The sequence below is a fragment of the Carcharodon carcharias genome, chromosome 15 (genome assembly GCF_017639515.1).
Source record: "Carcharodon carcharias isolate sCarCar2 chromosome 15, sCarCar2.pri, whole genome shotgun sequence".
Lineage (NCBI taxonomy): Eukaryota > Metazoa > Chordata > Chondrichthyes > Lamniformes > Lamnidae > Carcharodon > Carcharodon carcharias.
This window is the reverse complement of record NC_054481.1, coordinates 50,409,632-50,437,532: the sequence shown is the minus strand read 5'-3', so window position 1 is coordinate 50,437,532 and position 27,901 is coordinate 50,409,632. Positions and strand designations below refer to the sequence as shown.

Here is a 27,901-nt window from a genome sequence, read left to right as displayed (position 1 = left end):
TAACATATCTCGATCATTAAGACAACAAACTCTGCTAAGTTAGCTGCTAAAATATTTGACCTAATATTCCCCATTCAGAGTTCCCCATACAACGCACCACTGTAGACTCCCAAACCAAAACCATATTGTAGGCAGCCAAGCATAAATGTGAACAGGTACAGAGCACATAAGCACAGTTCAGGTCATGAAGATAGAACTTTGCACTGCTCGGACATGCATTTTGGAGGGGGTCCAAATTTCATACCAGTCCTTGGGTGGAAATGGCGCACTAGCAGTACTCACTAACAGCATTTAGAGTTATCACTCCACTTCTGCTGTCATTCCACCTACTACTACTTTGAAATCACTGCGGTTGGGGTAGCCCATGATTTTGCAATCTCCGCCATAGAATCATAAAACATTGATTGAGGCAATGGCTTTGCTACATTACCCTTCAATAGTTACTCCTGTAGGGTGATTATTACACTGAAGATATAACAAGAAACAGTGATAAATATCCTCATTCGGGGTTAGAAATTACAAAATCAATTTCTGGTAACACTGGTGAAAAAAACAACACATTCGCAAGATATTACTTAACCCTCCGGGAAACCAGGGGTTTTAGGGCATATTTTCTTTCCAGAATGGACAAAATCCACTTGGTAACATGATTGATTCATACATAGAACAAAGTTGTCGAATCATTTCAAAAAATTTAATGACAGTGGTCCCATTACATTAAATGTAATGTTCTATATCCTCGGACCGTTTCATCATGTACTTGCAATCAAGACAGCTGTAAACAATTCTGAGCTTAGCATTACTGCTGACAATAGTAGCAATTAATTGTTAAACATTCCATTATTTTAACTGGGGAACTTCCACCCTCTTTTTTAAACTTTATTAAAATAATCGATAAAGCAGTGGTGAGGCAAGGTTTGGCTGATGTGGGGTGGAGGTAAACTTGAAATTTGGGGCAAAAGGGAATTGGAGCAGGGAAATGGGAAATGTCAGCTCATCCTTATCTGAAGGCTGGGTGGAGAACCGCACAGACCGACAGACCAGGCGGAGAATGCACAGACCAAGTGGGGAACTGCACAGACCAACAGACCGGGTGGGGAACGCACAGACTAACAGACCGGGTGGAGAACGCACAGACCGACAGACCGGGCGGGAAACTGCATAGACTGACAGACCAGGCGGGAAACCGCATAGACCGACAGACCGGGCGGGAAACCGCATAGACCGAGCGGGGAACTGCACAGACCGACAGACCGGGCGGGAAACCGCACAGACTGACAGACCGGGCGGGAAACCGCATAGAGCGGGGAACTGCACAGACCGGGCGGGAAACCGCACAGACTGACAGACCGGGCGGGAAACCGCATAGAGCGGGGAACTGCACAGACCGGGCGGGAAACCGCACAGACTGACAGACTGGGCGGGAAACCGCATTGAGCGGGGAACTGCACAGACCGGGCGGGAAACCGCACAGACTGACAGACCGGGCGGGAAACCGCACAGACCGAGCCGGGAACTGCACAGACTGACAGACTGGGCGGGAAACCGCACAGACCGACAGACCGGGTGGGGAACTGGCCAGACTGACAGACCGGGTGGGGAACCGCACAGACTGACAGACCGGGCGGGGAACCACACAGACCGACAGACCGGGCGGGGAACCGCACAGACTGACAGACCGGGCGGGGAAACGCACAGAACAGGCGGGGAACCGCAAAGACTGACAGACCGGGTGGGGAAACGCACAGACCAGGCGGGGAACCACACAGACTGACAGACCGGGTGGGGAAACGCACAGACCAGGCAGGGAACCACACAGACCGACAGACCGGGCGGGGAAACGCACAGACTGACAGACCGGGCGGGGAACCGCACAGACTGACAGACCGGGCAGGGAAACGCACAGACCAGGCGGGGAACCACACAGACCGACAGACTGGGTGGGGAACCGCATAGACCAGGCGGGGAACCGCACAGACCAGGCGGGGAACCACACAGACCGACAGACCGGGTGGGGAACCGCATAGACCAGGCGGGGAACCGCACAGACCAGGCGGGGAACCGCACAGACCAGGCAGGGAAACGCACAGACCGGGCAGGGAACCGCACAGACTGACAGACCAGGCGGGGAACAGCACAGACCGAGCGGGGAACCGCACAGACCGACAGACCGGGCGGGGAAACGCACAGACTGACAGACCAGGCGGGGAACCGCACAGACTGACAGACCGGGCGGGGAAACGCACAGACTGACAGACCAGGCGGGGAACCGCACAGACCGAGCGGGGAACCGCACAGACCGACAGACCGGGCGGGGAAACGCACAGACCAGCAGGCCAGGCAGGGAACCGCACAGACCGGGTGGGGAACTGCACAGACCAGCAGGCCAGGCGGGGAACCGCACAGACCGGGTGGGGAACCGCACAGACCAGCAGGCCGAGCTGGGAACCGCACAGACCATCAGACCAAGCGGGAATCCGCACAGACCAGCAGGCTAAGCGGGAATCCGCACAGACCAGCAGGCTAAGCGGGAATCCGCACAGACCAGCAGGCTAAGCGGGAATCCGCACAGACCAGCAGGCTAAGCGGGGAGGCTGAAGGCAGGTGGGCAGATGTTCATGGGGCAGGAAGCCTCGTTGACTGAGCTCTAAATGATTGGCGTATGGGGAGTCATAGCCTTCTTTGATCCCAGCACTAGAACGTTATGTAAAGTTCTTCCAGTACACTAAGCATCTTGCCAACAGCAATTTCTTCCTCTTGTTGCATACCTAACCTTTGAGGCAGGAGCTGCACACAGTGAAAGCAAGTACTGTAATGGGTCTGAATTACAAAGACATCTCCAGGAAAGAATCACAAAAAAATCTGTTAAAACTTGGAAAAGTTGGATATAATGAGACTGAAAATAGGTCAGAAATTCACTTGAAATAACATCACAAGTTTTGAAATTGAGTCCCACTTTCAATTAAAGTACATTGTTTACTCCGTAAGGCTAGAGGTCAAATTGTTAGCATTGTTGATAATTACAGTCATGTTGCATCTGTCAATTGTACATTAATCAACGTGCTTCATATAATGAGGTGACATGTTTGCAGTCCTGAGGTACCATTAATGCATTCTTGCTGGAAGCCAGTTGTTCTCCCGGAGGAAATATCTCACTTATTGGGTCTCATGAATTGGCCAGTCACGCTCCTTAAAATACTTCTTCAACCCCTTCACATTGACAGGGGGGAAATAAGTGCCAATCCGTTTCCGAATCCACCACTTACCCTCCGCAGCATGGTTGCCACTGGGCCTGCTGAATTTGTAGAGATAGTGTTCACCCCTTATCCACCTGTCGACAAAAACAGTTTGTGTTATCATGACTGGATATTGGACCACCCATGCATGAAAATGCACCAAATTCAACACCAATGGGATGGCCTGGCTGAGGAGGAGAAAGAAACTAACTGACTCACATTTATATAGCACCTTTCACAGTGCCAAGGTGTTCCAAAGCACTTTACATCCAATTTTATATTTCTTTAAAGTGTAGCCACTGTTGCAGTGTAGGAAACTAGGCAGCTAATTTGCACACAGTAAGCTCCCACAAACAGCAATGTGATACTGATCAGATAATCCTATTTAGAGGTGCCGGTTGAGGGATGAACATTGGCCAGCACACCAGGGAGAACTCCTCAAAAAAAGTTCCTCAAAATACGTCATGGGTTCTTTTATGACCACTTGAGAGGGCAGATGGGGCCTTGGTTTTCCCCTCATATCTGAAAGCAGGCACCTCCGATAGTGCAGCATTCCTCACTACTGTACTGAAAGTGTCTAACATTGTTTTCTTTTTTTAGATGTCAGCTGTGACTCAATCAGAAGCTGACTTACCTAGTGACTTAAATTTGCGGATGTGTGGATGGTATCAAAGACACAATCAGGCTCAACTGTGCTGTTTCTCCAAGTTGAATAGGGCACCAGTGCTCTTGAAACACAATTAAAAATGGCCAATTTGTCAAAGGATAGGAAGATTGGGTGCACCTGTGGAACTGTGCCCCAGGGTGGCTGTGTGTGAAACAGTTAGTGAGAGAATGCCTGAATGAGAATCACATTATAATTCTCAAAAGGATAACTGCACTTAACAGAAAAGAATTGAAATGCATCTTAAGAAAGGTAATCTCAACAGAAGCGGTGGATAGAAAGTGTATAGCAAGGGCTACTTCTACAGTATGGTTGAAGACATAGAATAGAAAGACAAAGAATATAATGATTGCAAACGGTCAGGCCATATGTGATGTAGGACCTATATATATTTGTTCTGTATCACACACACACATGTACATATATGTATGTGGGATATATGGATACAGGAAATATGGAAATATATGGGAATATTGACACTATATATAGTTTTTTATATATTATGTATATATACACATGCACGGGAAATATAATTCTAACCCATAAAAATTAAACCAGGCTAAAATAGCAGGCAGAGGAATTTTATATGAATATCTTAATGTTTTCTAAACTGATATCACACCGCTGGAATTAAACCTTTGTTTGGAACTAACAGTGTTACCACTAAATGCTATTCAGTCTAGCCTCCAGCGCAGTGATACTCCTGCTTAGTTGTTCAAGTCTGAGTACAAAGTTGTCATCTGCATGCCCCCGGACTAACCCATTTGCTAATTAGTGATGGAGACAGAGTTACTTTCTAAATTTGAGGAGTTGAGAAATAAAAAGGACTCGCCAAACCTCTTCAAAACTTGAATGTTGCTCCCATATTTGGTGAGGTTCTTTCAGCAATTGCCCACTGTCCAGACCAGGCTCCAAGAAAGCAATCATTTGTAGTGTGACGGAACAGAACCCTAACACTATATATTTTTATTGCTACTTCTTAATTTTAAACTAGGCCTTTGCTGAACAAAAAGCATTAAGATGGCTGACCCTCTGGCTGTGAGTTATTATCTGAGTCACCAGAACAAAAGAAGAAACTTTGCAGTTTCAGAAATGTCAGGCCTCAAGAGCTACTAACAGACCACCTGGGGACTGCAGAGTCCAACTTCAATAGGATCTCACAAGAAGGCCATTTGTATTTGATAAACCAGGACTGCCAGTGGAGTCAGAGAGTCTGTGGAGATAATGACTTCCCAAACACCAGACCCTCAACAAATAGCACCTCTTTCAACCAATAGTGGTTGAGATGTTATCAGCCTTGAACACAAAGCCAATTTCCAGGCACTGGATAAATGCCCTTTGTTCAAGATATTGTTGAGAGGTAAGGTCACATGATCACAAATCCAGTCTGCTGTTTTAACATCTGACTAGCAGTCCACACAGGAGTCCTGGCCAGGTTGGACAACTGGCCCCATCTACCCTGCCTCTGCTGAAAGTTCTGAATCATCCCCTACAAACTCAATCTCTGTGTGCCTATTTCATCTTGTGAAGTCGCTATCACTGAAACAGTGAATTTTACGCCAACAGTTTTCAGTCCGCCGCACTCCATGAAGGAATTCCTCCTGGGACTTTAATTCTGAACTCTGGACCTCACATGAATCAATATTTTTTTTTGTGATCTCTGTACTGTAAAACCTTTCCTCTATCCCTCCTTTTACTGTATGTGCACGGACAGATATATTGCAGACATCCTTTTCACTGTCTTTGAATCTGTGCAATAAACTAACCTTTTGAGTTCATCCTACCTTGCGTTTGCTGTAGGGCTAATAGTAGAAATTGGATCACACAAAAAACGAGGGGTTGGGAAATACGTCACATCTTATTAAAAAGGAAACAAAGTAAAACACCTTCTGTTTATAAATGGGTGGTGAGAAGAAAGATTAGTGCTGTTTAAACAGACCCTCCTCCTGTCCATTACAAAGAAAATCCTTCTCTCACTTCATTTCACTTCACTTATCATCACTGTGGTCACTGCTTGTCTTTATGTACTCTTCCTCCTTCAGGAGCATAGGAAGAGCATAGGAACAGAAGGGTCAATTCAGCCCTTTTAACTTGTTCTGCCATTCAATTGGATCATAGCTGGCATCTATTGTAACTTTATCTGCCCACCTTGGTTCCATTACCCTTAATATGCTTGCCCAACAAAAATCTATCAATCTCAGTTTTCAACTGACTCCCCCCAGTCCCCCACCCCTCCACTCAGTCTCAACAGCTTCTTGCTGGAGAGAGTTCCAGATTTCCACTACTCTTTTTATGAAGAAGTGCTTTCTTAGAAAAATCATGCCATCTCCTAGTCAAGTTCATACTTTCCAAGGACATTAAACTGTGGAGCCCCTTACCTATCGCAGAGTTCCTTTTCCATCACTTTTAAAGCCCAGCATGGGACACCCTAGCCATTGCTTCATCTTTAGATACAGCTTTTGGATAAAGCCTGGAGCTTGGAGGGGATGGGTTTTCATCTTTGGGAGCTCAGGATCACTATAGTTATGATTCTGGTGTTGGCCCTGGCTGAGTTGGTGGCACTCTGACCTCTCAGTCGAAAGGTCTTTGGTTCAAATCCTAGTTTAGGTCATACAGCACAAAATTCAGGCTATCACTCTAGTGCAGTGCTGAGGGAGCACTTTACTGGCTAAGGCACTATTTTTTAGATGAGGTAATAAACGGGGTCCTATCTACCCTCTCAGGTGGATGTAAAAGATCCAGTCATGCTATTCGAAGAGAAGTAGGGGACCTCCTCCTCCCCCACCCCTGCACTGTTCTGGCTAATATTTATTTCTCAATCAATATCACTAAATCAGATCATTGGCCATTTTCATGTTGTTTGTAGGACCTTGCTGTATACAAATTGGCTGCCACATTTGCTTTATTAGCTAGAAAGGGCTTTGGGACATTCTGAGGTTGTGAAAGACAAGTCTTTCTTTTTACTGTCCTTCTCAGATCCACTTATCATCAGACCTGGGCCCTCCTCGTTTTCCATGGCTTCACCTGGAACTCTCTCCCTAATAGCACTGTGGGTGTACCTATAATACAGGGACTGCTGCAGTTCAAGAAGGAAGCTCACCATCACCTTCTCCAGGGTAATTAGGGTGGGCAATAAGCACTGGGCTTGCCAGCAATGCCTACATCCCATTAATGAATAAAAAGAAGTACCACACAGGTTAGTCCATTTACCGATTAAACCACTGGGTGGGGGCAGGGATGGGATGGGATGGTGATTTCAATCTTTTTATTTGGTTGCAACTGAAACACAGTTTCCCAACAACTGGAAGTTAAAAAGTTAGTTAGGAACAGCACAGGCCTAACCCTAAGTGCAAACATGAATGGCCGACTGTGAGATGTGATTCATGTTAGTGAATCTTGCAAATCATTCGTCCCTGAATCATGTGTGGTTTACAATACATGGAAATCACAACAGATAATGCTAAAGATTACTTTAAAAATAATGAGTTGTTTTAAAAAATTTTATAATTAAATCTTCAGAATTCTGGGGATTAGCGTAAACATCATTAGCAATCCAGTAACATGCGAGTGGAAGTTATCACTAACCTCTGCTGCCTTGAACTTTGCTACCATATCAGAACACATTTGTTTCTTTTAACTTCATTCTTTTTATTAAGAAGCTTTCTATTTGGCAGCAAATGGAGAGTAACTGAAAGGGTTGATTCAAGTGGCCATCCTTTAAATCCACAATGGATTCAGAAACGCCTTAAAGTTTACTAAGTTGGTTGCTGTTCCTGCTCCCAGAGTTATGGGTTGAGATATAACTTAGTGAGGAATTTAATGAGAAATGCTTTGTTTTCCACTTTGCTCTCTTCTTGAAAGTGGCGACTTCTGACAGGTTTCAGTCTTATTCAGAGACCCCATGCAAAATGGTCATTCGTCATGTGCTGGCCTAGATATCCCTCAATTCCTCTGCCCCACCATTCCGGGCCATGCCTTTAGCTGTCTAGGTTCCAAACATTAGAATTCCATCCATAATCTTCTCCCCCTTTTTCAATGGCAACTTAGCTTTTAATGTCTTAATATCTTCCAAGGTGCTTAAGAGGAGAGTTGTCAAAAATAATTTCACACCAAGCCATGTGAAATACCAAGACAGGTGACAAAAACATTATCAAAAAGATAACTTTAAAGGAGCATCTGGAAAGGTTTACAGGGGAAATTCTAAAGCTCTTTCAAACCGACCTCTTTGACCAAGCTGTCCTATCATCTCTTTATGTGACTCAGTGACATGTTTTATCTAATAATGTTCCTGTGAAGTGGCTTGATGTATTTTTATTACTTTAAAGATGCTATGTAAATGTAACTTGTTCTTAGATGACAGGTTCTAAGAGAGCCCAATAGCAGGATTGGGAGCGCTCCTACCTCACAACCAGAAAAAAATCCCTCTCCTACCTCTCCTTTCTTGTCTTCATCTCCACTGACAGTGCAAAGATGGGACTGGAGGGAAATTAGCTGGAGCTCATAACCCTCCCACCCTTACTATCATTAGCACATGATGAGACAGCATTTGGTTGAAGCCTGTGCTTAGGTTATTGGAAGAGTTAATTGCCCCTTATAAACCACTACAATGACCTTGCAAAATTTAACAACGCTCATACAATTGTGGGATTACTGGAGAGGAAATTATTCCACAGATTTATTTTCATAGAAATAAAAAGACAAAAACAATTTGCTTTTCCAATTTTGGACATACATGCGTCCTTGCAAAATCAATGTGCTCAGTTCACTGATATGCTGCTGCAGACACTGGCCATGTGTACCACTGGACAGTAACAACATTGATAACAGCTAAAGTATTGAAAGTGTGGTGGTTGAAATTCATTGAGCCCAATCATGTGTGGGGTGGCCCTTCAGATCACCAGCCTGGCTAAGCATTTGGAACCATAAGTACAGCACAGAAGGAAGCTAGTTGACCCATCAAGTCTGATCTAATTCCTTTGCAGAACATTCCAGTTAGTTCTACTCCTTCACTCTCCCATTTCCCTGTAACACTTCCTACTTAAAGTATTCATCCAATTCCCTTTTGAAGGTTATTATTGAATCTGTAATCACCACCCACCCTATCAGGCAGCAGATTCCAAATCCTTACCACTCATGTAAAAAAAAAGTTTTTATTCATGTGGTCTCTGATTCTTTTGCCAATCACCTTAAATCTGTGCTCTCTCATTTATCAAACCTTCAGCCAGAGGGCATAGTTTCTCTTTGTTTACTCTATCTAAACCCTTCACGATTTTAAACACCTCAGTCAAATCTCCTCATTGCATTCTCTGCTCCAAGGAGAACAACACCAGCTTCTCCGGTCTATGCGTGTAACTGTAATCTCTCATCCATGGACCATTCTTGTAAATCTCTTCTATATGCTCTACAAAGCCTTCAACATCCTTCTTAAAGCCCAGAATTGGATACGATATTGCTGGGGTCGAACAGATAGTCTATATGGATTTAGCACAACTTCCTGACTTTTGTACCCTATGCCTAAGGATCTCATATGTTTTAATAATCATTTAGGTGAGCTACTGAATCTTTCTCCTTGTTGCCCCATTTTGTCCTGTCATTGCATGAAGGCTTTATCTCTCTATGGAACTCCTGTGAGTAGGAAACCTGCCAGTGTTCATGCCACCAATCATTATTCAATGATCCCTGCTGGATCGTATAGAAGACTGGTGTGGGCTTTGCTGCATGCAGTGGTCAAATAGCATGCTAACACTCGGTGGGAGAGGCTAATACATAGAAAATGGGCACCCAGGCTAGAAGTACAAGAGGCGAACTTCAGCAAAAGTCAGAGTCTTCAAGCAATGACAGGACAAAATGAGGGAACTAGGAGAAAGAGATTTAAAAAAAAACAGGTTTCATCTTCATGGAAGAAAAGGTTTGACAAACCTTTTTAAAATCTGTTTACAGACACATACCAGGTATACTATTACTCTCCCTCAGCAAACAACTAAAAAAGCAGGAGTTCCCAAACACATTTTAATGAAGACAGTGGCCCTTGAAGACAGCAAAACTTCGTTTCAAAGGGAAGTTTAAAAAACTGATTTCAGTTCCAGATGCGCCGCCATTGGGTGGTTTCCATATATGCAAGTTGATTCTTTTTTTAAAGCTCACTTAAAGGAAAGGGAGCACCAGAAAGGATAGCTTAGGAGGTTAAATAGCAGAAAGTTCACCTTCACACTGTTAGGCAGTTTACTTGTAATCCTACAAATGCCTGAAGAAAGGGGACTGCGGCTTTTAATCATTTTGAAGATTTTGTTTTGTTTAAAAAAGGATTTGAAAGTCAGCAATATTCTATCCTTATCGTGGACTAACCAGAAGTGAAGTAACACTTAATGAACAGAAAGTTTTATCTTCATTTTGTTATGACATGGGCAAATGCCAGGTTAATCTTTACTATGGTTTAGATAAATCCTACAGTGCACCTGGCAGTTTGGGCTCATTAAAACTGAAGGCTTGATATCTGGTGATCACCAAGTCAGAATTCCCCCCATTAATATTCAAGTCCTGAGCAGTTTGTCACACAAATCTATCTGCCAGGACTGGAGTGCCTTTGGGGGAAGGTAGATGCCTAGTAACAGTGGTGTGTTCTCTCTCTGTCGCAGTGAGATTTCACAAGACACCTTGGTCTCTGCATTGGTCAGGTCACAGTCGGAAGGTTGGGGGAAGGGTGCTTCCCCGATTCTGTTCAGGCACCTCCTGGTGAGTCAGCACAGGAATTACACTGAAGGCATCCATGGGGGTATCTGTTGGGTGCCAACATGTTACTTTTCTGGACTAAGAATGATGTGGCCCAGACAGGCAGGATGGAGGAGAGGGACAGACAGAGGGACAGAAAGACTTACATTTATATAGCATCTTTCATGAGCTCCACAAAAATCAATGTGATAATGACCAAATAATCAGCCGTTTTTGTGATGTTGCTTGAGAGTTAAATGTTGGCCAGAACACTGGGGAGAATTCCTGCCACACTTCTTTGAAAAAATGTCATGGGATCTTTTATGTCCATTCGAGAGGGCAGATGGGGCTTCAATTTAACGTCAAATCCAAAAGATGTGGCACCTCCAATAGTGCAACAACCCTCAGTACTGCAATGGAGTTTGAGCCTGGTCTGTGTGCTTGAGCCTCTAGAATGGGACTTGAACCCATAATCTCTGATTCAGAGGCAAGAATGCTACCCACTGAGCTATGGCTGTCACCTAAACAAAGTCAACAAAAACGTTCATGAACCTTTGCCAGAAAACTCCAGATCTCCACTATATATCACCAGTGGGCAAATGTACCTTACACATAAATCTGCATGCAACAGTCAGTAACTAGTCCAGTAGTGCCAGGGCTACAATTTTGGAGCAGAACTTGAATTTATTGGCAATTATTTCATTCTGAGTCAGATATGATTCATTTCATTTAACAAATAAAGTGAATGTTCCAACCCGGGGGGTACATTATATATAGCTGTGATTCATGACAAAGTTACAGTAATCTGTTATTCCAAAAGTATTATTGATTTACATTTTGTTTTCTATTAAAGGAGGGAAAATAGTTCATTCACCCAACACCTGCATAATTCCAACACTGAAGCTTCATAGTTATTCTTTTCCAAGTCTTGAAAGGCTAGTCACTTATTGTGACTCTGCGTAACATTAAAGCTTGCCCCTCCAGCAATATTAACTCTCCCATGGTGGCACTTAATTGCCTTTGGAGGGAGTGCCACACAGATTCACCAGAATGATACCGGGGATAAAAAAGTTAAATTATGAGAGCAGGTTTCTAGATTGGATTTACATTCCCTTGAGAATGGAAGATTGAGGGGTGATCTAATTGAGATGTTGGGGGAGTCCAGAACAGGAGAGCACAATTACAGCTAGGTTGATGTCAAGTAGCACTTCATGCAAAGGGTAGCAGAAACCTTGAACTCTCTCCCAAAAAGCTGGCACAGATTTATTTTTGCCTCTGTTCATCTGGTTGCTAAATGATTCTAAATATTTATGTTTCTTTAAGTAAGAGATTGACTGGCTGAAGGTCTAGCCTAGATCACAGTCATTCACTTCACAGAACCTACAGCACGTAGTGTTGTTGAGCCATTCTCACTGTTCTACTTTGAGAACCTAGGCTTGTAAGTAAAGTATGGTCTTTTCTGCATTCATTCTCACTGGCAAAGCTGGCATTTATTGCCCATTCCAAGTGCCCTTAGAAGATGCTGATGAAGAGGGCTTAAGACAATTGAATGGCTTACTAAGCCTCTTCAGAGGGTAGTTTGGAGTCAACCATGTTGGTGTAGACTGGAGTCACATTACAGGCAAGAACAGACAAGGGCACTATAATAGCACTCGCTTGTGGCCATTTGTGTATGTATGTATAGAAGTCAAACCGGAAGAAACCAGTTCAGTTGGGTACCTGAGCTCCATGCACACGCACCAGTTTCTTTTTGCTCTGCAAAGACATCACAGTCTGGCAACAAGATGGAATTGTGGATTTCCCTAGCCGAACAAATTTGGAGTGGAGAATGTCATGAGAGTAGAATAATTTTCATAATATTTTTCTGGTTTATTGTAAAGTAGGTTTATGGGGGATTATGTTTTTCTGTGTGTGTGTGGTTTAAATACATTTTGTAGCCAACACACTGCAAGTTGAAGTCATCAAAAGAAATAAGTGTAGAAGTGTCTTTAAAATGCTAAGTAGCTACACATGGTTGGGGTCTTAGTGTGTAAGGTGTGAAACGAATTTACATTTTTAGTTAGATGAAAGGAGGCTTGAATTTCAAAGAGGTTAATGAGAATATTGGCAACATGAAAAGATTTATACTATGAGAAAGGTAAAGTTCCAAAGACATATGTAAACAATGGAATGTACACATTAAAAAAGGAGAAACATACATAAAGGAGAATGAGGCTGTGTGTCAGGAGAAGGCATTGTGAGATCTAACAGAAGTGTGCAAAGTAGCCTTAATGAAGCCTCCAGCATCTGTGCATAAGCCTGCTGTCTACAGAAACTGGAGCAGGCGCAAAGTCATTTGGGATTCCACTGTCCAGGGTATTGTGTTAATTTGCTGGATCTGTTTAAAATCTAAATATCTTATTTTTGGACCGTTGCCTTAAAGGGAGTTGTAACTGGGAGTCAGGTTAATTAGGAATTTTAGGAGTTATTATAGTAATAATTTGTAGTCCTACATATGTGCTTGAAATCTTTTTTGTTAATGGATATTTTAATTTAGTTTTTTAAAAGAAGTCTCTAAAAGTCTTGGTGGACTTATTACTTCTGAATTCAGTGCATGCATCTCAAAATAAATACAAATTGCAAAACCATTGTGATAAAGCAATCATGTTTCCCTCATGGATTTGATCTGCCTGGCACACATCATCTGCCACATCATAACTGAGAAGTTTCCAGCAAAGCAGCAGAAGAACTGAGGTTTTTTTGAAAAAAATGAAAAATCTGGTCTTGGGGAAAAGGCTGTTTGTCCACGTGGGTGGACTGACCTACAAAGATGGCTGCATCAGCAGGTGTTACTGGGCATCTGGGAGAGTATAGCTGTGACCGAGTGTTTTTCTGACCGTATGTGGAGCAGCTCTGAGATGTTTATTACTGCTAATAATATCATTGAAGATCCTGATAATCCAGTTGTTAATCAGACAGTGGAAGAAAGGAAATGGGCAATATTTTTGGTGGAAGCAGGTCCAAAAGTGTATGAAATGCTCAAGATTTTGCTTGCCCCTGTTAAGCCAAAAGACATGCTGGTTAGCTTTCAGTGACTCATGAACAAAGTCACCCCCAAGTCCCTCAGAAGTTTAACACTTCCCATCCCCTCACCAATAAAGAAATACTCTGTATTTCGATCGTTCCTACCAAAGTGAACAACCTCACATTTCTCCACATTGTATTCCATCTGAAAATCTTTGCCCAATCACTTAGCCTGTCTAAATCTTGAAGCGTCTTTGTATCCTCCTCACAACTCATACTTACATCTAGTTTTGTGTCATCTGCAAACTTGGAAATATTAAACTTAATTCCCACATCCAAATTATTGATATATATAATAACTGGGGCCCAAGCACTGATCCTTGCGCTACCCCGCTAGTCACAGCCTGGAAATCTGCAAATGATCCATTTATTCCTACTCTATGTTTTCTGTCTGTTAACCAGTTCTCAATTCGTGCCAGTATATTCCCCCCGAACTCCATGTGCTATAATTTTATTATCTAACCTCTTGTGTGGGACCTTATCAAAAACTTTCTGAAAATCTAAACATACCACATCCAAAGGTTTCCCCTTATCTATTCTGCTAGTTACATCCTCAAAAAACCCCAACAGGTTTGTTAAACATGATTTCCTTTTATAAAACTATGTTGACTCTGACCAATCTGATAATTATTTTCTAAGTGTCCTGTTATCATATCCTTTATTATACATTCGCGCATTTTTCCTCCTATTGATCTTAGACTAAAAGGTCTGTAGTTTCCCGTTTTCTCTCTTTGCCACCTCCCAATCTGCAGAAGCCATTTGAGAGTCTGCAGAATTTTGAAAGATGACCACCAATGCATCTATTACCTCTTCAGCCACCTCTCTCAATACTCTGGGACGTAGATCATCAGGTCCAGGGGTTTTATCTACTTTTAAGTCCCCTTAATTTCTCTGGTATTTTTTTAAAACTAATATTAACACCCTGCAGTTCCTTATTTACACTAGTGCCTTGATTCTCCATTATTTCTGGGAGGTTTTTTTACTATTTTCCTCTGTGAAGACAGATGCAAAATATTTGTTTAGTTTCTCTGCCATTTCCTTATCCCCCATTATAAATGTTCCTGACTCTGCTTGTAATGGACCCATGTTTGTTTTTGCTGATCTTTTCCTTTTTACATACCCATAGAAGCTTTCACAGTCATTTTTATGTTTCTTGCTAGTTTACTCTCATATTCTATTTTTCTTTCATTAACCTTTCTCTTGGCCCTCCTTTGCAGAATTCTAAAATGCTCCCAAACGTCTCAGGATCAACCCTTTTTTTGCCAACTTCATACATGCGTGGTTAAGATTTTTTGCCAACTTTATACATGCATGGTTATATTGGATTTGCAAATAAATGAAAAATAAGAACTGTATATAAGTTGTATAGAATTTTGAACATTGTGTAATTTTTTTCATTAAGGAGAGGGGAATGTAATAGCAGCCTCTTGTGGCCATTTATGCATGTATGTATATAAGTCAAACTAGAATTAACTAGTTCAGTTTGGTACTTGAACTCCATGGGGAGAATTTTCCCCATGTTTGGCAGGCCGAGCAGGAGCAGGTGGGCGTGGACCCGCTCGCCAGCCATGATCAGGTCCGCACCGCCATTTTACGCGGGCAGGGCAATTAAGGCCCTCCCAGCATCCTTCATAACTCCCATGCTTAGCAGGAATGGGCGGGCTGTGGCGGGTGCGCTCAGCCCGCCGGGTCCAATGGCGACCTGGGGGCCTATATAAAGGAAGGCCTGGCAGCCTTGGAAAGACTGCTTACAATGGCTGGGCGAAAGGCTCTGCAAGGGGGCAATGGAGGTGACGCAAGTCCGGAGGATAAGCCATCGGGGCAGGCCAGTCCGGAGGGTAGGCCATCGAGGCAGGCCAAGCTGGAGGGTAGGCCAGCAGGGCAGTGTACCCCTCAGTTTTCAGACGAGTGCCTAGCTGTCCTCCTGGAGGAGGTGGCTGCGTGGCAGGAGGTCCTTCTTCCAAGGGACGGTAAAGAAGGCAAATGGTATGTTGGCTTTCAAAGCGAGAGGATTCGAGTACAGGAGCAGGGATGTCTTGCTACAATTATACAGGGCCTTGGTGAAACCACACCTGGATTATTGTGTGCAGTTTAGGTCTTCTTGTCTGAGGAAGGATGTTCTTGCTATAGAGGGAGTGCAGTGAAGGTTTACCAGACTAATTCCTGGGATGGCAGGACTGACATATGAGGAGAAATTGAGTCGGTTAGGATTATATTCGCTGGAGTTCAGAAGAATGAAGAGGGGGGGTCTCATAGAAACCTATAAAATTCTAACTGGACTGGACAGGGTAGATGCAAGAAGGATGTTCCTGATGGTAGGGGAGTCCAGAACCAGAGGTCACAGTCTGAGGATACTGGGTAGATCATTTAAGACTGAGATGAAGAGAAATTTCTTCACCCAGAGAGTGGTGAGCCTGTGGAATTCGCTACCACAGAAAGTAGTTGAGGCCAAAACATTGCAGGTTTTCAAGAAAGAGTTAGATATAGCTCTTGGGTGCAAAAGGGATCAAAGGATATGGGGAGAAAGCAGGAGCAAGCTATTGAGTTGGATGATCAGCCATGATCATAATGAATGGCGGAGCAGGCTCAAAGGGCCAAATGGTCTACTCCTGCTCCTATTTTCTTTGTTTCTATGGGACGGAGGAGGATGCCCCCGCCCCCCCCCTCACCTGACCAAACATGCATGGGAGCAGGTGGCCGAGAGTGTTAGCTCCTATGATGTGGTGCGGCACACATAGAACCATAGAACACTACAGCACAGAAAACAGGCCATTCGGCCCTCCTAGTCTGTGCCGAAATATTATTCCGCTAGTCCAATTGATCTGCACCTAGTCCATAACCCTCCAGACCTCTCCCATCCATGTATCTAATTTATTCTTAAAACTTAAGAGTGAGCCCGCATTTACCACGTCAGATGGTAGCTCATTCCACACTCTCACCACTCTCTGAGTGAAGAAGTTCCCCCTAATGTTCCCCCTAAACCTTTCCCCTTTCACCCTAAAGCCATGTCTTCTCGTGTTTATTTCTCCTAATCTAAGTGGAAAGAGCCTACTCGCATTTACTCTGTCTATACCCCTCATAATTTTGTAAACTTCTGTCATATCTCCCTTCATTCTTCTACGCTCCAAGGAATAAAGTCCTAACCTGTTTAATCTTTCCCTGTAACTCAACTCCTTAAAACCTGGCACCAGCCTAGTAAATCTTCTCTGCACTCTCTCAATCTTACTGATATCCTTCCGACCAGAACTGCACACAATACTCCAAAGTTGGCCTCACCAATGTCTTATACAACCTCACCATAACATCCCAACTCCTATACGCAATACTTTGATTTATGAAGGCCAGTATGCCAAAAGCTTTCTTTATAACCTTGTCTACCTGTGACACCACTTTCAGGGAATTATGTATCTTAACTCCCAGATCCCTTTGTTTCTCCGCACTCCTCAGTGTCCTACCATTTACTGTGTATGTCCTACCTTGGTTTGACCTTCCAAAATGTAACACCTCACACTTTTCCGCATTAAATTCCATCTGCTATTTTCTGGCCCATTTTTCCAGATCTCTCTGCAAACTTTGAAAGCCTTCCTTGCTGTCCACAACGCCTCCAATCTTAGTGGCATCAGCAAACTTGCTGATCCAATTCACCACATTATCATCCAAATCACTGATATAGACAACAAACAACAATGGTCCCAGCACAGATCCCTGGGGCACACCACTAGTCACAGACCTCCAGTCTGAGAAGCAATCATCCACTACCACTCTCTGTCTTCTCCCACACAGCCAATTTCGAATCCAGTTTACAACCTCTCCATAGTTACCAAGTGTCTGAAGCTTCTGAACTAACCTCCCAAGTGGGACCTTGTCAAAGGCCTTACTAAAGTCCATGTAGACAACATCCACAGCCTTTCCTTCATCTACTTTCTTGGTAACCTCCTCGAAAAACTCTACAAGGCTCGTTAAACACGACCTACCACGCACAAAGCCATGCTGACTTTCCTTAATCAGCCCTTGGCTGTCTAAATAATTATATATCCGATCTCTCAGAACACCTGCCAATAATTTACCTACTACTGACATCAGGCTCAGGGGCCTGTAATTACCTGGTTTACTTTTGGAGCCTTTTTTAAACAACGGAACAACATGAGCTACCCTCCAATCCTCCGGCACCTCACCCATGGCTAAGGATATTTTAAATATTTCTGCCAGGGGCGCTGCAATTTCTACACTAGTCTCCCTCAAGGTCCGAGGGAATATCATGTCAGGCCTGGGGGATTTATCTACCTTTATTCACTGTAAGGCAGCAAGCACCTCCTCCTCTTTAATCTCTAAATGTTCCATGAAACTACTGCTTGTTTCCCTTCCTTCCTTATACACTACGCCAGTTTCCTGAGTAAATACTGATGCAAAAAAACTGTTTAAGATCTCCCCCATCTCGGTAGGCTCCACACATAGATGACCACTCTGATCTTCAAGGGGACCAATTGTGTCCCTTACTATCCTTTTACTCTTAATATACTTGTAGAAACCCTTTGGGTTTACCTTCACATTATCTGCCAAAGCAACCTCATGTCTTCTTTTTGCCTTCCTGATTTCCTTTTTTAGTATTTTCTTACATTTTCTATACTCTACAAGTACCTCATTTGCTTCTTGTTGCCTATACCTGCTATACATCTCTCTCTTCTTCTTAACCAGATTGCCAATATCCCTGGAAAACCAAGGTTCCCTATGCCTGTTAACTTTGCCTTTAATCCTTACAGGAACATGCAAACTCTGCACTCTCAAAATTTCGCCTTTGAATACTTTCCAATTACTGAACACATCCTTGCCAGAAAACAACTTATGCCAATCCACTCTTCCTAGATCCTTTCTCATTTCCACAAGATTGGCCTTTCTCCAATTTAGAATCTCAACTCGAGGACCAGACCTATCCTTATCCATAATTAGCTTAAAACTAATGACATTATGGTCACTGGACCCATAATGTTCACCTACACATACTTCTGTCACCTGACCTGTCTGGTTCCCTAATAGGAGATCAAGTATTGCATCCTCTCTCGTTGATACCTCTATATATTGATTTAGAAAACTTTCCTGAACACAATTGACAAACTCCAAGCCATCCAGCCCTTTTACAGTATGGGAATCCCAGTCAATATGTGGAAAGTTAAAATCTCCTACTATCACAACTTTCTGTTTCTTACTTCGGTCTGCTATCTCTCTACAGATTTGCTCTGCCAATTCTCTCTGACTATTGGGTAGTCTATAATACAACCCTCTTAGTGTGCTCACACCTTTCCCATTCCTCAGCTCCACCCATGTGGCCTCTGTAGACGAGCCCTCTGGGCTGTCCTGCTTACGCACAGCTGTGATATTTTCCCTGATTAGTAATGCCACTCCTCTCCCTTTCATCCCTCCCCCTCTATCACGTCTGAAACAACGGAACCCTGGAACATTGAGCTGCCAGTCCTGCCCCACCTGCAACCAAGTCTCACTATAGCAATAATGTCGTAATCCCACGTGCCAATCCACGCTCAAAGCTCATCTGACTTTCCGACAATATTCATTGCATTGAAATAGATGCACATGAGAACATTTCTATCACATACGGATCCTTGATTTCTGTTTATACATGCATTCCTCGCTTGACCTTTATCCTCCTCCACCTCGCTATCTGCTCTAATACTCTGGTTCCCCTCCCCCTGCAAATTTAGTTTAAATGCCCCGGAGCAGCACTAGCAAACCTACCCGCAAGGATGTTAGTCCCCCTCCAGTTCAGGTGCAAACCGTCCCGTCGGAACAGGTCCCACCTTCCCTGGAACAGAACCCAATTGTCAAGAAAGAAACATTAAGCCCTCCCTCCAGCACCATCTCCTTAGCCACGTATTTAGTTGCATTATACTCCTATTTCTAGCCTCACTAGCATGTGGCATGGGTAGCACTCCTGAGATCGTAACCCTGGAGGTCCTGTCCTTCAACTTAGTACCTAACTCCCTAAACTTTCTTTGCAGGACCTCCTCCTCCTTCCTATCCATGTCATTGGTCCCTACATGGACCACGACATCTGGCTGCTCACCCTCCCTCCTGAGAATTCTGAGAACTCGATCCAAGATATCGTGGACCCTGGCACATGGGGAAAGTTTAAACTAACTTGGCAGGGGGATGGGATCCTGACAGGAGGTTCAGCAGGGGGAGATGCACAGCCAAATTAGAAGAGAGAGTAAGGGAGTCTGGAAGGCATAGAAATTATAGGCCAGTTAATGCACAAGGGAGTTTGGCAAGGTTGGATGGTATTTATTTTAATGCAAGGAGTCTGACGAATAAGGCAGATGAGTTGAGGGCATAGATTAACACATGGAAGTATGATGTCATTGCTGTCGCAAAGACATGGTTGAGAGGGGGGCAGGATTGGTAGCTCAATATTCCATGATATAGGGTCTTCAAGCGAGACAGGGAAGGAGGTCAAAGAGGAGGGGGTATCGCAATATTGATCAAGGGATCAATTACAGCAGTAAGGAGGGATGACATCTTAGAAGGCTCCTCAAATGAAGCCAAATGTGTAGAACTTAAAAACAAAAAAGGAACAATCACATTGCTGGGAGTGTACAATAGGGCCCCAAACAGTCAGAGAGAATTAGAAGAGCAGATATGTAGGCAAATTTCAGAGAAGTGTAAAAATAATAGGGTAGTAATAGCGGAGGATTTCAACTTCCCCAACATTAACTGGGTTAGTCATAGTGTGATAGGTTTAGAGGGAACGGAATTCTTAAAATGCATCCAGGAGAGCTTTTTAAGACAGTACGTAGAGCGTCCTACAAGAGGGGGTGGCGGTCTTGGACTTAATTTTAGGGAATGAAGCTGGGCAAGTGGTAGAGGTATCGGTGGGGGGACCATTTTGCAGATAGTGACCAGAACTCTGTTAGATTCAAGGTTGTTAGGGAAAAGGACACGGATGGGTCAGAAATCAGAGTTTTAAATTGGGGGAAGGCTGATTTTAATAAGATTTGGCCAGTGGACTGGGAGCAGCTACTTTTAGGTAAATCAGTGGGACTCATACAAGAAGGAAATAGGGAGAGTACAGGGCCAACATATTCCAGTAAAGATAAAGGGTGGGACCAACAAATCCAGATGGATGTCGAGGGATAAACAGGATTGGATAAAGAGAAAAAGGGAGGCTTATGGCAGATACCAAGGGCTCAAAACAGTGGAAGCCCTAGAGGAGTATAGAATGTGTAGGGGGGGAACTTAAAAAGGAAATTAGAAGAGCAAAAAGGGGGCATGAGAAAACATTGGCAGGTAAAATAAAGGAAAATCCAAAGTTATTTTACAAGTACATTAAGAGTAAGAGGATAACTAGAGAAAGAGTAAAGCCCATTAAGGACCATAGTGGTCATTTGTGTGTGGAGCCAGAAGAGGTAGGGTAGGGTTCTAAATGAATACTTTATGTCAGTGTTCACAAGTCAGAGGAATGACATGGGTATGGAAATCAGGCAGGAGCACTGTAATATAATTAAAGAAATTAGCATGGAAAGGGAGGAGGTTCTAAGTGGTCTGGCAGGCTTAAAAGTAGCTAAACATCCAGGCCCAGATGAAATGTATCCCAGGCTATTGAGTGAGGCAAGGGAGGAGATAGCAGGGGTGCTGGCAATAATTTTCAATACCTCTCTGGCCACAGGAGAGGTGCCAGAGAACTGGAGGACAGCCAATGTGGTACCATTATTCAAGAACGGAGGAAGGTATAAACCAGGGAACTACAGCCCGGTCAGTCTAACCTCAGTGGTGGGGAAATCATTGGAAGCATTCTGAGGGACAGAATTAATCTACACTTGGAGAGACAGGGATTAATCAAGGACAGTCAGCATGGTTTTGTTAAGGGGAGGTCATGTCTGACCAATCTGATTGAATTTTTCAAAGAGGTGACCAGGTGTGTAGATGAGGGCAATGCATTTGACGTAGTCTACTTGGGCTTCAACAAGGCTTTTGATAAGGGCCCACATGGGAGACTGATAACGAAGGTAAGAGCCCATGGGATCCAAGGCAATTTGGCAAATTGGATCCAGAATTGGCTGAGTGGCAGGAAGCAGAGGGTGATGGTCGAGGGGTGTTTTTTGTGACTGGATGCCTGTGTCCAGTGAGGTTCCACAGGGATCGGTGTTGGGTCCCTTGCTGTTTGTGGTATGTAAAAACAATTTAGACTTGAATGTAGGAGAGTAGATAAGTAAGTTCGGGGAAGACATGAAAATTGGTGGGGTGGTAAATAGTGAGCAGGATAGCCTTAGATTACAGAAGGATATAGACAAGCCGGTCAGATGGGCTGTTCAGTGGCAAATGGAATTTAATCTGGATAAGTGTGAGGTGATGCACTTGGGCAGGACAAACAAGGCACAGGAATACACGATGAATGGTAGGACCCTGGGAAGTAGCAAGGATCAGAGGGACCTTGGTGTACATGTCCACCAGTCCCTTAAGGTAGTAGGACAGGTAGATAAGGTGGTTAAGAAGGCATATGGGATACTCGCCTTTATTAGCCGAGGCATAGAAAATAAGAGCAGGGAGGTTATGCTGGAACTGTATAAAATGCTGGTTAGGTCACAGCTAGAGTATTGCGTGCAGTTCTGGAATCCACATTATAGGAAGGATGTGATTGCACTAGAGAGAGTGCAGATGAGATTTACCAGGATGTTGCCTGGGCTGGGGAGTTTTAGTTATGAGGAGAGATTGGATAGACTGGGGTTATTTTCCCTGGAGCAGTGGTGATTGAGGGGGGACATGATTGAGGTATATAAAATTATGAGGGGCATAGATAGGGTAGGCAGGAAGGAACTTTTCCTCTTGGTGGAGAGATCAGTAACCGGGGGCATAGATTTAAGGTAAGGGGCAGTAGGTTTAGAGGGGATGTGAGGAAGAATTATTTCACCCAGAGGGTGGTGGGAATCTGGAACTCACTGCCTGAAAGGGTGGTAGAGGCAGAAACCCTCATAACATTTAAGAAGTATTTGGATGTGCACTTGCGATGCCATGGCATACAAGGCAATGGGCCTAGTGCTGGAAAATGGGATTAGATGAGTTAAGTACTTGTTTGACTGGCGCTGACTCGATGGGCCAAAGGGCCTTTTTCTGTGCTGTAGACATCTATGACTCTATGGCTCCAGTGCTGCAAAAGATTCAATGATCTCCTGCACTCGGAAAGGGCGAGTACCTTGTTGCCTCAAGTCACTTAATGTAGCTGTCACCCATTCCCCCCAACCACCCTTTCGACCCCCCAGAACACCCAACCCCGACCCACATCCCCACCAACTCTGAGTACAGTAACGTCACTGAATCCGTCACGGCATGGATCCCTCGCTGGGTGTGACAGCAGAGATTGCCCATGCCCAGTTCACACTAAGAGGGCTGAGCTAGGATGTGTTCCACATCTTTAGCATGTGTGACACTGACACCCAGAGTATAGAATGGGGTTGAAAGTCAAGAGTCTGCACCTGGACAGAGTGCTGGAACTGCAAAGCATGTTAAAGTCAGGGTGCTAAAATGCTGGGGGCGGGGGGGGGCTTCCAGTTGGCAGGGCACCAATCCATCTTTTGCTGTTTGCACTCCACATGCTTGGCCTCCTTGCTTAGCAAAGTGGCACCTTGTGGTGCCACATGTGAAGGAGGCAGCATTTGGCCAATGGTGGGCAGGGGGCGGCCAGCCCTGGCTTGTTTGGGTGAGTGTGCGGCGGCTGTGGGGTGACGAAGAACTGGAGTCCTGCAAGGTCCCACTCTGGCTGGGGTGGCAGGGATGCAATGGGAGTTCAGAAGCTGGCTGGACTAATCAATGCTCCTCTCTCCTTTTCAGGAAAAGACTGCACACAATGCATCGGAACAAAGGCAGACTGGCGGAGGGCTGAGCTAGTTGGCCATTTTTACACCTTTCGAGCAGCAGGCCATGGACCTTGAAAGGCACCATGCCCCCGGGACCACCGGTGGCGGTGAGGCTGGAGTGCCACAGGAAGGTATGTTTGCCGAACAGTCAGGTCACCATGTGTGTCACAGAAGCCACGGCACTGCTAAATGCGCTGTGATTGAACTTAGCAACACAAGTTTACTCTTGATTATTGAAGGATGAGCGCATAATGATCTGGGAGACCAGCATGCAAGTTGACATTGTCTGCACTGTAACTAATTAAATGTCCTTTTCCTTCCTTTCAGCATCACCGGAGCAGGGCTGGAGGAGGAGACAGAGGGACAACCTCTCACCACTGAAGCCCCTGAGCAAATGCACTCACCAGCCTCACACCATGTCAGCCAGGCAGGCACCAGTGCAGATACTAACACCTTGGTGGGAATTAGATCTTAGGCTAGTGTCCCAAGGCACGGCAGTGAGGGCACTTCACACTCGCTTGAGGTGCGGGCAGAGTCAGAGAATGCCCAGGGCGCTGGCAGTCGGAGGATTGCTGGGGACCAGGTACTTGCTCGGATGGTGGCTGATGTCGTGCCTCTGGAGTCATCCTTGAGCCAGCGAACCCTGGAAGTGCAGCAAGGTATGCGGGACGATCTGGCGGAGATACATGAGGCTATGCATGGCACGGTGCCTGTGCTGGAGGAGTCCATGCGGAGCAATGCCAATGCATTGAGTCTCATGACTGAACACCATGCTTCCTTCAAGGAGAGAGTGGCGACTCTCGTGGAGAGGCACTTCCAGGAGAACAATCAGGTCGTTCTGGGGTTGCGCTTGGAACCGCAAGCCCTCACAGCGGCATTGGCCACAGCTGGTCAGTGCCACTACGGGAGATGGTCTGGGCACCAAGTATCCCAACTTGGTGCCCATCCATCTACGGTGAGCAGGGAGGTCCAAAGCGACCTCACATCGGCGCAGCAGTTGCCTGTTGATTTTGCAGGCTCCTCCTAGGGTGCTCCTGATGAGGGTAGCAGCTCCTCCGCCCCTCTGCCACTGACTTTGGGATCCGATGAGGCTGCGGTGACTGGGGAGAAGCCAGCTGTGGAGCTGGCCACTCCCTCCCAGGCGGGGCCAACACAGGCTCCACGGGCCAAAGGACGTCCGCCAAGGTCATCAAGGCCAACAGGACAGCACAGTGAGCAGGCTGTCTCAGATGCCATTGTCAGCGAGGGGCAGCACCTAGACCTAGCACCTGTAAATGTAAATTTAAGGCACCTTAGGCACACAGGTTTCTCACTGGCGCTTTTATGTTGCCCCATAGAGCTTAGTCGAGGACTTAGTGTGATGTCCAACACTGATTTTGTTTTGCTTTATGAATTTACTTTCGTTCACTCAGTAAATTTTGACATGTTGCCATGCCTCAGGGTGATTCCTTACTTCTGTATGTATACAGGAAGTCATGATGTTATGAGTGAGTTGTTTGACATTGAGCTTTATTGACAAGGGCCTTAGTTAATGTTAGTATCCAGGCTGATTTAGCAGTCAGGTATTGAGTGTGGAGCCTGCAGCCCTGGCATGTGCTGAAGGTCCATCTGTGGTGGGCTAGCTGAAGGTTCTTTGGATTAAATCCTCCTGGGTGTCCCTGCCTCCCTGGAGTATGCCCAGGTCAGCATCTACCCCCTCAGCGTTCTCCTGTGTGCTCTCATCCTCGGACTCACTGCTGGACTCATTGTGTGCATCCGGAGCAACTGTGTCCATGTCTTCCTCGTCCACTGCATTGCCTCCTTCCAGCCAGATTGTGGAGAGCACAGCATGCAACTATTATCAGCAACACACGATCTGGGGGGTATTGCAGTGCGCCCCCTGAACGGTCCAGGCATCAGAAGCGCAACTTAAGAAGACCGATGGTTCTCTCCACCACAGCCCATGTGGAGGCGTGGATCCTATTGTACTGCTGCTCAGCTTCTGTTCTTGGCTGGCGGAGAGGCGTCATGAACCACCTTTTGAGGGGGTAACCCTTGTCACCCAGCAGCCATCCATCCAACCGGGCTGGAGTACTGAAGAGCCTTGGCACTTGGGAGTGTCTGAATATGTATGCGTCAGGGAGCTGCCTGGGTACCTTGCACAGACTTGTAGAATCGGCATCCTGTGATCACACACTATCTGCACGTTCATGGAGTGGAAGCCCTTCCTGTTGACGAAGGCACCGGGCTCACCTGCTGGTGCCTTGATGGCCACATGTGTACAGTCTACTGTACCCTGGACGTGGGGGAAGCCAGCAATCGCTGCGAAGCCTCTGGCTTGGTCTGTCTGACTGGCATCGTCCCAGCGGTAGTGGATGAAAGTCAATGCACGCCTGAATAGTGTCTGTCACCTGCTTGACACAAGTGTGGACAGCTGATTGGGAGACTCCGCAGAGATCACCCACCGAGAGCCGGAGGCATAGAAGTTGAGGGAAGTTATGACCTTTAGAGCCACTGACATGGGGTGCCCACCCACACAGTTTGCGGAGATCTCAAGGCCTACCATCTGACAGATGGAGGAGACTGTCTCCCTTGAGAGACGGAGCCTCCTTAGGCACTGGACCTCAGACATATTGAGGTAGTTGCTTTGCTGCCTATAAACCCTGGCAGCAGGATATTGGCGTCTTCTGCGGCCCCTTCCGCCTTGCGCTTTCTGTTGACCCTGCATCCCTTTGCTTGCGCCTCTCCTCCCAAACGTGGCTTCCCCTGGAGGCTAAATGTGGACTCCTGGCCTCCTCCCCCTTCTGGCCCTCCCTTCCTCCTCAGAGGAGCTGCCTCCAGTGGACAGCACAAATCCCATTACCAGGCTAAGGGAAGACTTCCTGAAAGCTGCAGGCCCCAGAAATGATTTCTACTGTAGTGTCCTGGTCAAGGCTTCTACTCCTGACCTAGCAGCTGGTATGAGTTTTGAAGTCTTCCTGCTCGCTTAGGCAAGTATAAGTTACTTTCACACTTAAATCCCTCAAACGTCACATTCACAACCCTACTCACCCCTCTTATCCCGTCCATAGATGAGGTTTATACAAATGCCTCCTACCCGCCTGCCCGTTACGCCCGTGTGATGTCCTGAAGATCACACGGGCTGAGAAAAATCAAGATCAATCACTAGCCCGTTAATTGATGGCGGGCGCGCATCTGAACTTATAGTGCACCCGCCTTCCCAAATATCGTGATGGTGCGGGTGACATTGTGACACCTGCCTGACGTCGTTGCGCATCATTTTACGAGCTGGTATGCGGGGCCCACCCCCGCATGCCAACGGGAAAATTCTGGCCCATGTGCATGTACTAGTCTCTTTTTGTCCTGCAAAGCTATCACATATAAGGACATTATGATCCAGTTGCGTTTATACAACAATTTGCCAGCTTCACGGTCACTCTTCCTGATACCAGCTTTTATTACTCCCAGATTCTTTTAAGTGAATTCAAATTCCAGTGCTCAACCTGCCAAGGTGGGATTTGAAATCACATTGAGATTAGTCCAGTTCGACCCAGCTGTACCTAATAGAAAGGTACTAGAAGACTGGTGTTGACCAGGGAACTGTATTCTAATAACATTCAGCACCTTCGAGGGAGTGCAGGAGTTAAAATGAAATCAAAAGAATATAATTTATTCAACTGAATGTTAATTTTGGTAAAGATGAATTACATTCAGTGCTTCAGCCCTTGAGCGCTGGCTTTCCATGGCTGTTACAATCACAGCCTGCAGTGAGTAGAAGATACCTTTGATCAACACATGAACTGTGCAGTAATCTTGCTTAAGTTAAATAGAGATTAATTACTGAGCAACACTGGGTACAACTTTAAAAGTGACACAGGCCACATTATCCTTAAAAAGCTAATATTTTAATTGCTGAAGTCATGAAACACGGATAGAAATTGTTAAAAAAAAAGCAAAACCAGTCCTGGTCAGCCAATTACTTGGGGAAAAAAATTGGACAAAAAAATTGCAATATAAACTAAAACCACACAGCTATATTCGTAATGTTATGCTTAGCACTTAAGACTCCCGACAGCTGGAATTAATTCCAGAGGGGAGCAGCTGCTCCTAAGCAACAGCTGGGAGGTTTTGGAGGGAAAACGTAATCATGTCTTGTGTCAGGATTAATGGTCTGACAGTCCAGCGGGAAGTTGGGCATCCAAGAGCAAAATTGAGCAAAGCAGGGGTTTTGCATCTCCTTTCCTTGTGAGTAGTTACTGCAAGTCCATATTCTTCCCCTGTAAAGTTTCACTTTCTTTCTCAACAGTGCCTGTTTTTAAATCAGTACACTTGTGCTGTCAAATCTGCTATTGTTTTAGGTTACTTTTATTACATTTATTCCAATTTTGCTC

At 45.2% G+C, this 27,901-nt stretch overlaps 1 protein-coding gene across 3 annotated transcripts in view; it reads right to left on the bottom strand.

The window, feature by feature from the left end:
• Positions 1 to 2,868: 2,868 nt before the first annotated feature.
• Positions 2,869 to 27,901, bottom strand: part of lmf1 (lipase maturation factor 1) — a 662,806-nt gene continuing 637,773 nt past the window's right edge. For all 3 annotated transcript variants that reach the window (XM_041206706.1, XM_041206707.1, XM_041206709.1), the window contains one exon: positions 2,869 to 3,331. In XM_041206706.1, coding sequence (XP_041062640.1) covers positions 3,157 to 3,331 — 175 coding nt within the window. In that variant the 3' untranslated portion in view covers positions 2,869 to 3,156. The remainder of the gene's footprint in view (positions 3,332 to 27,901) is intronic.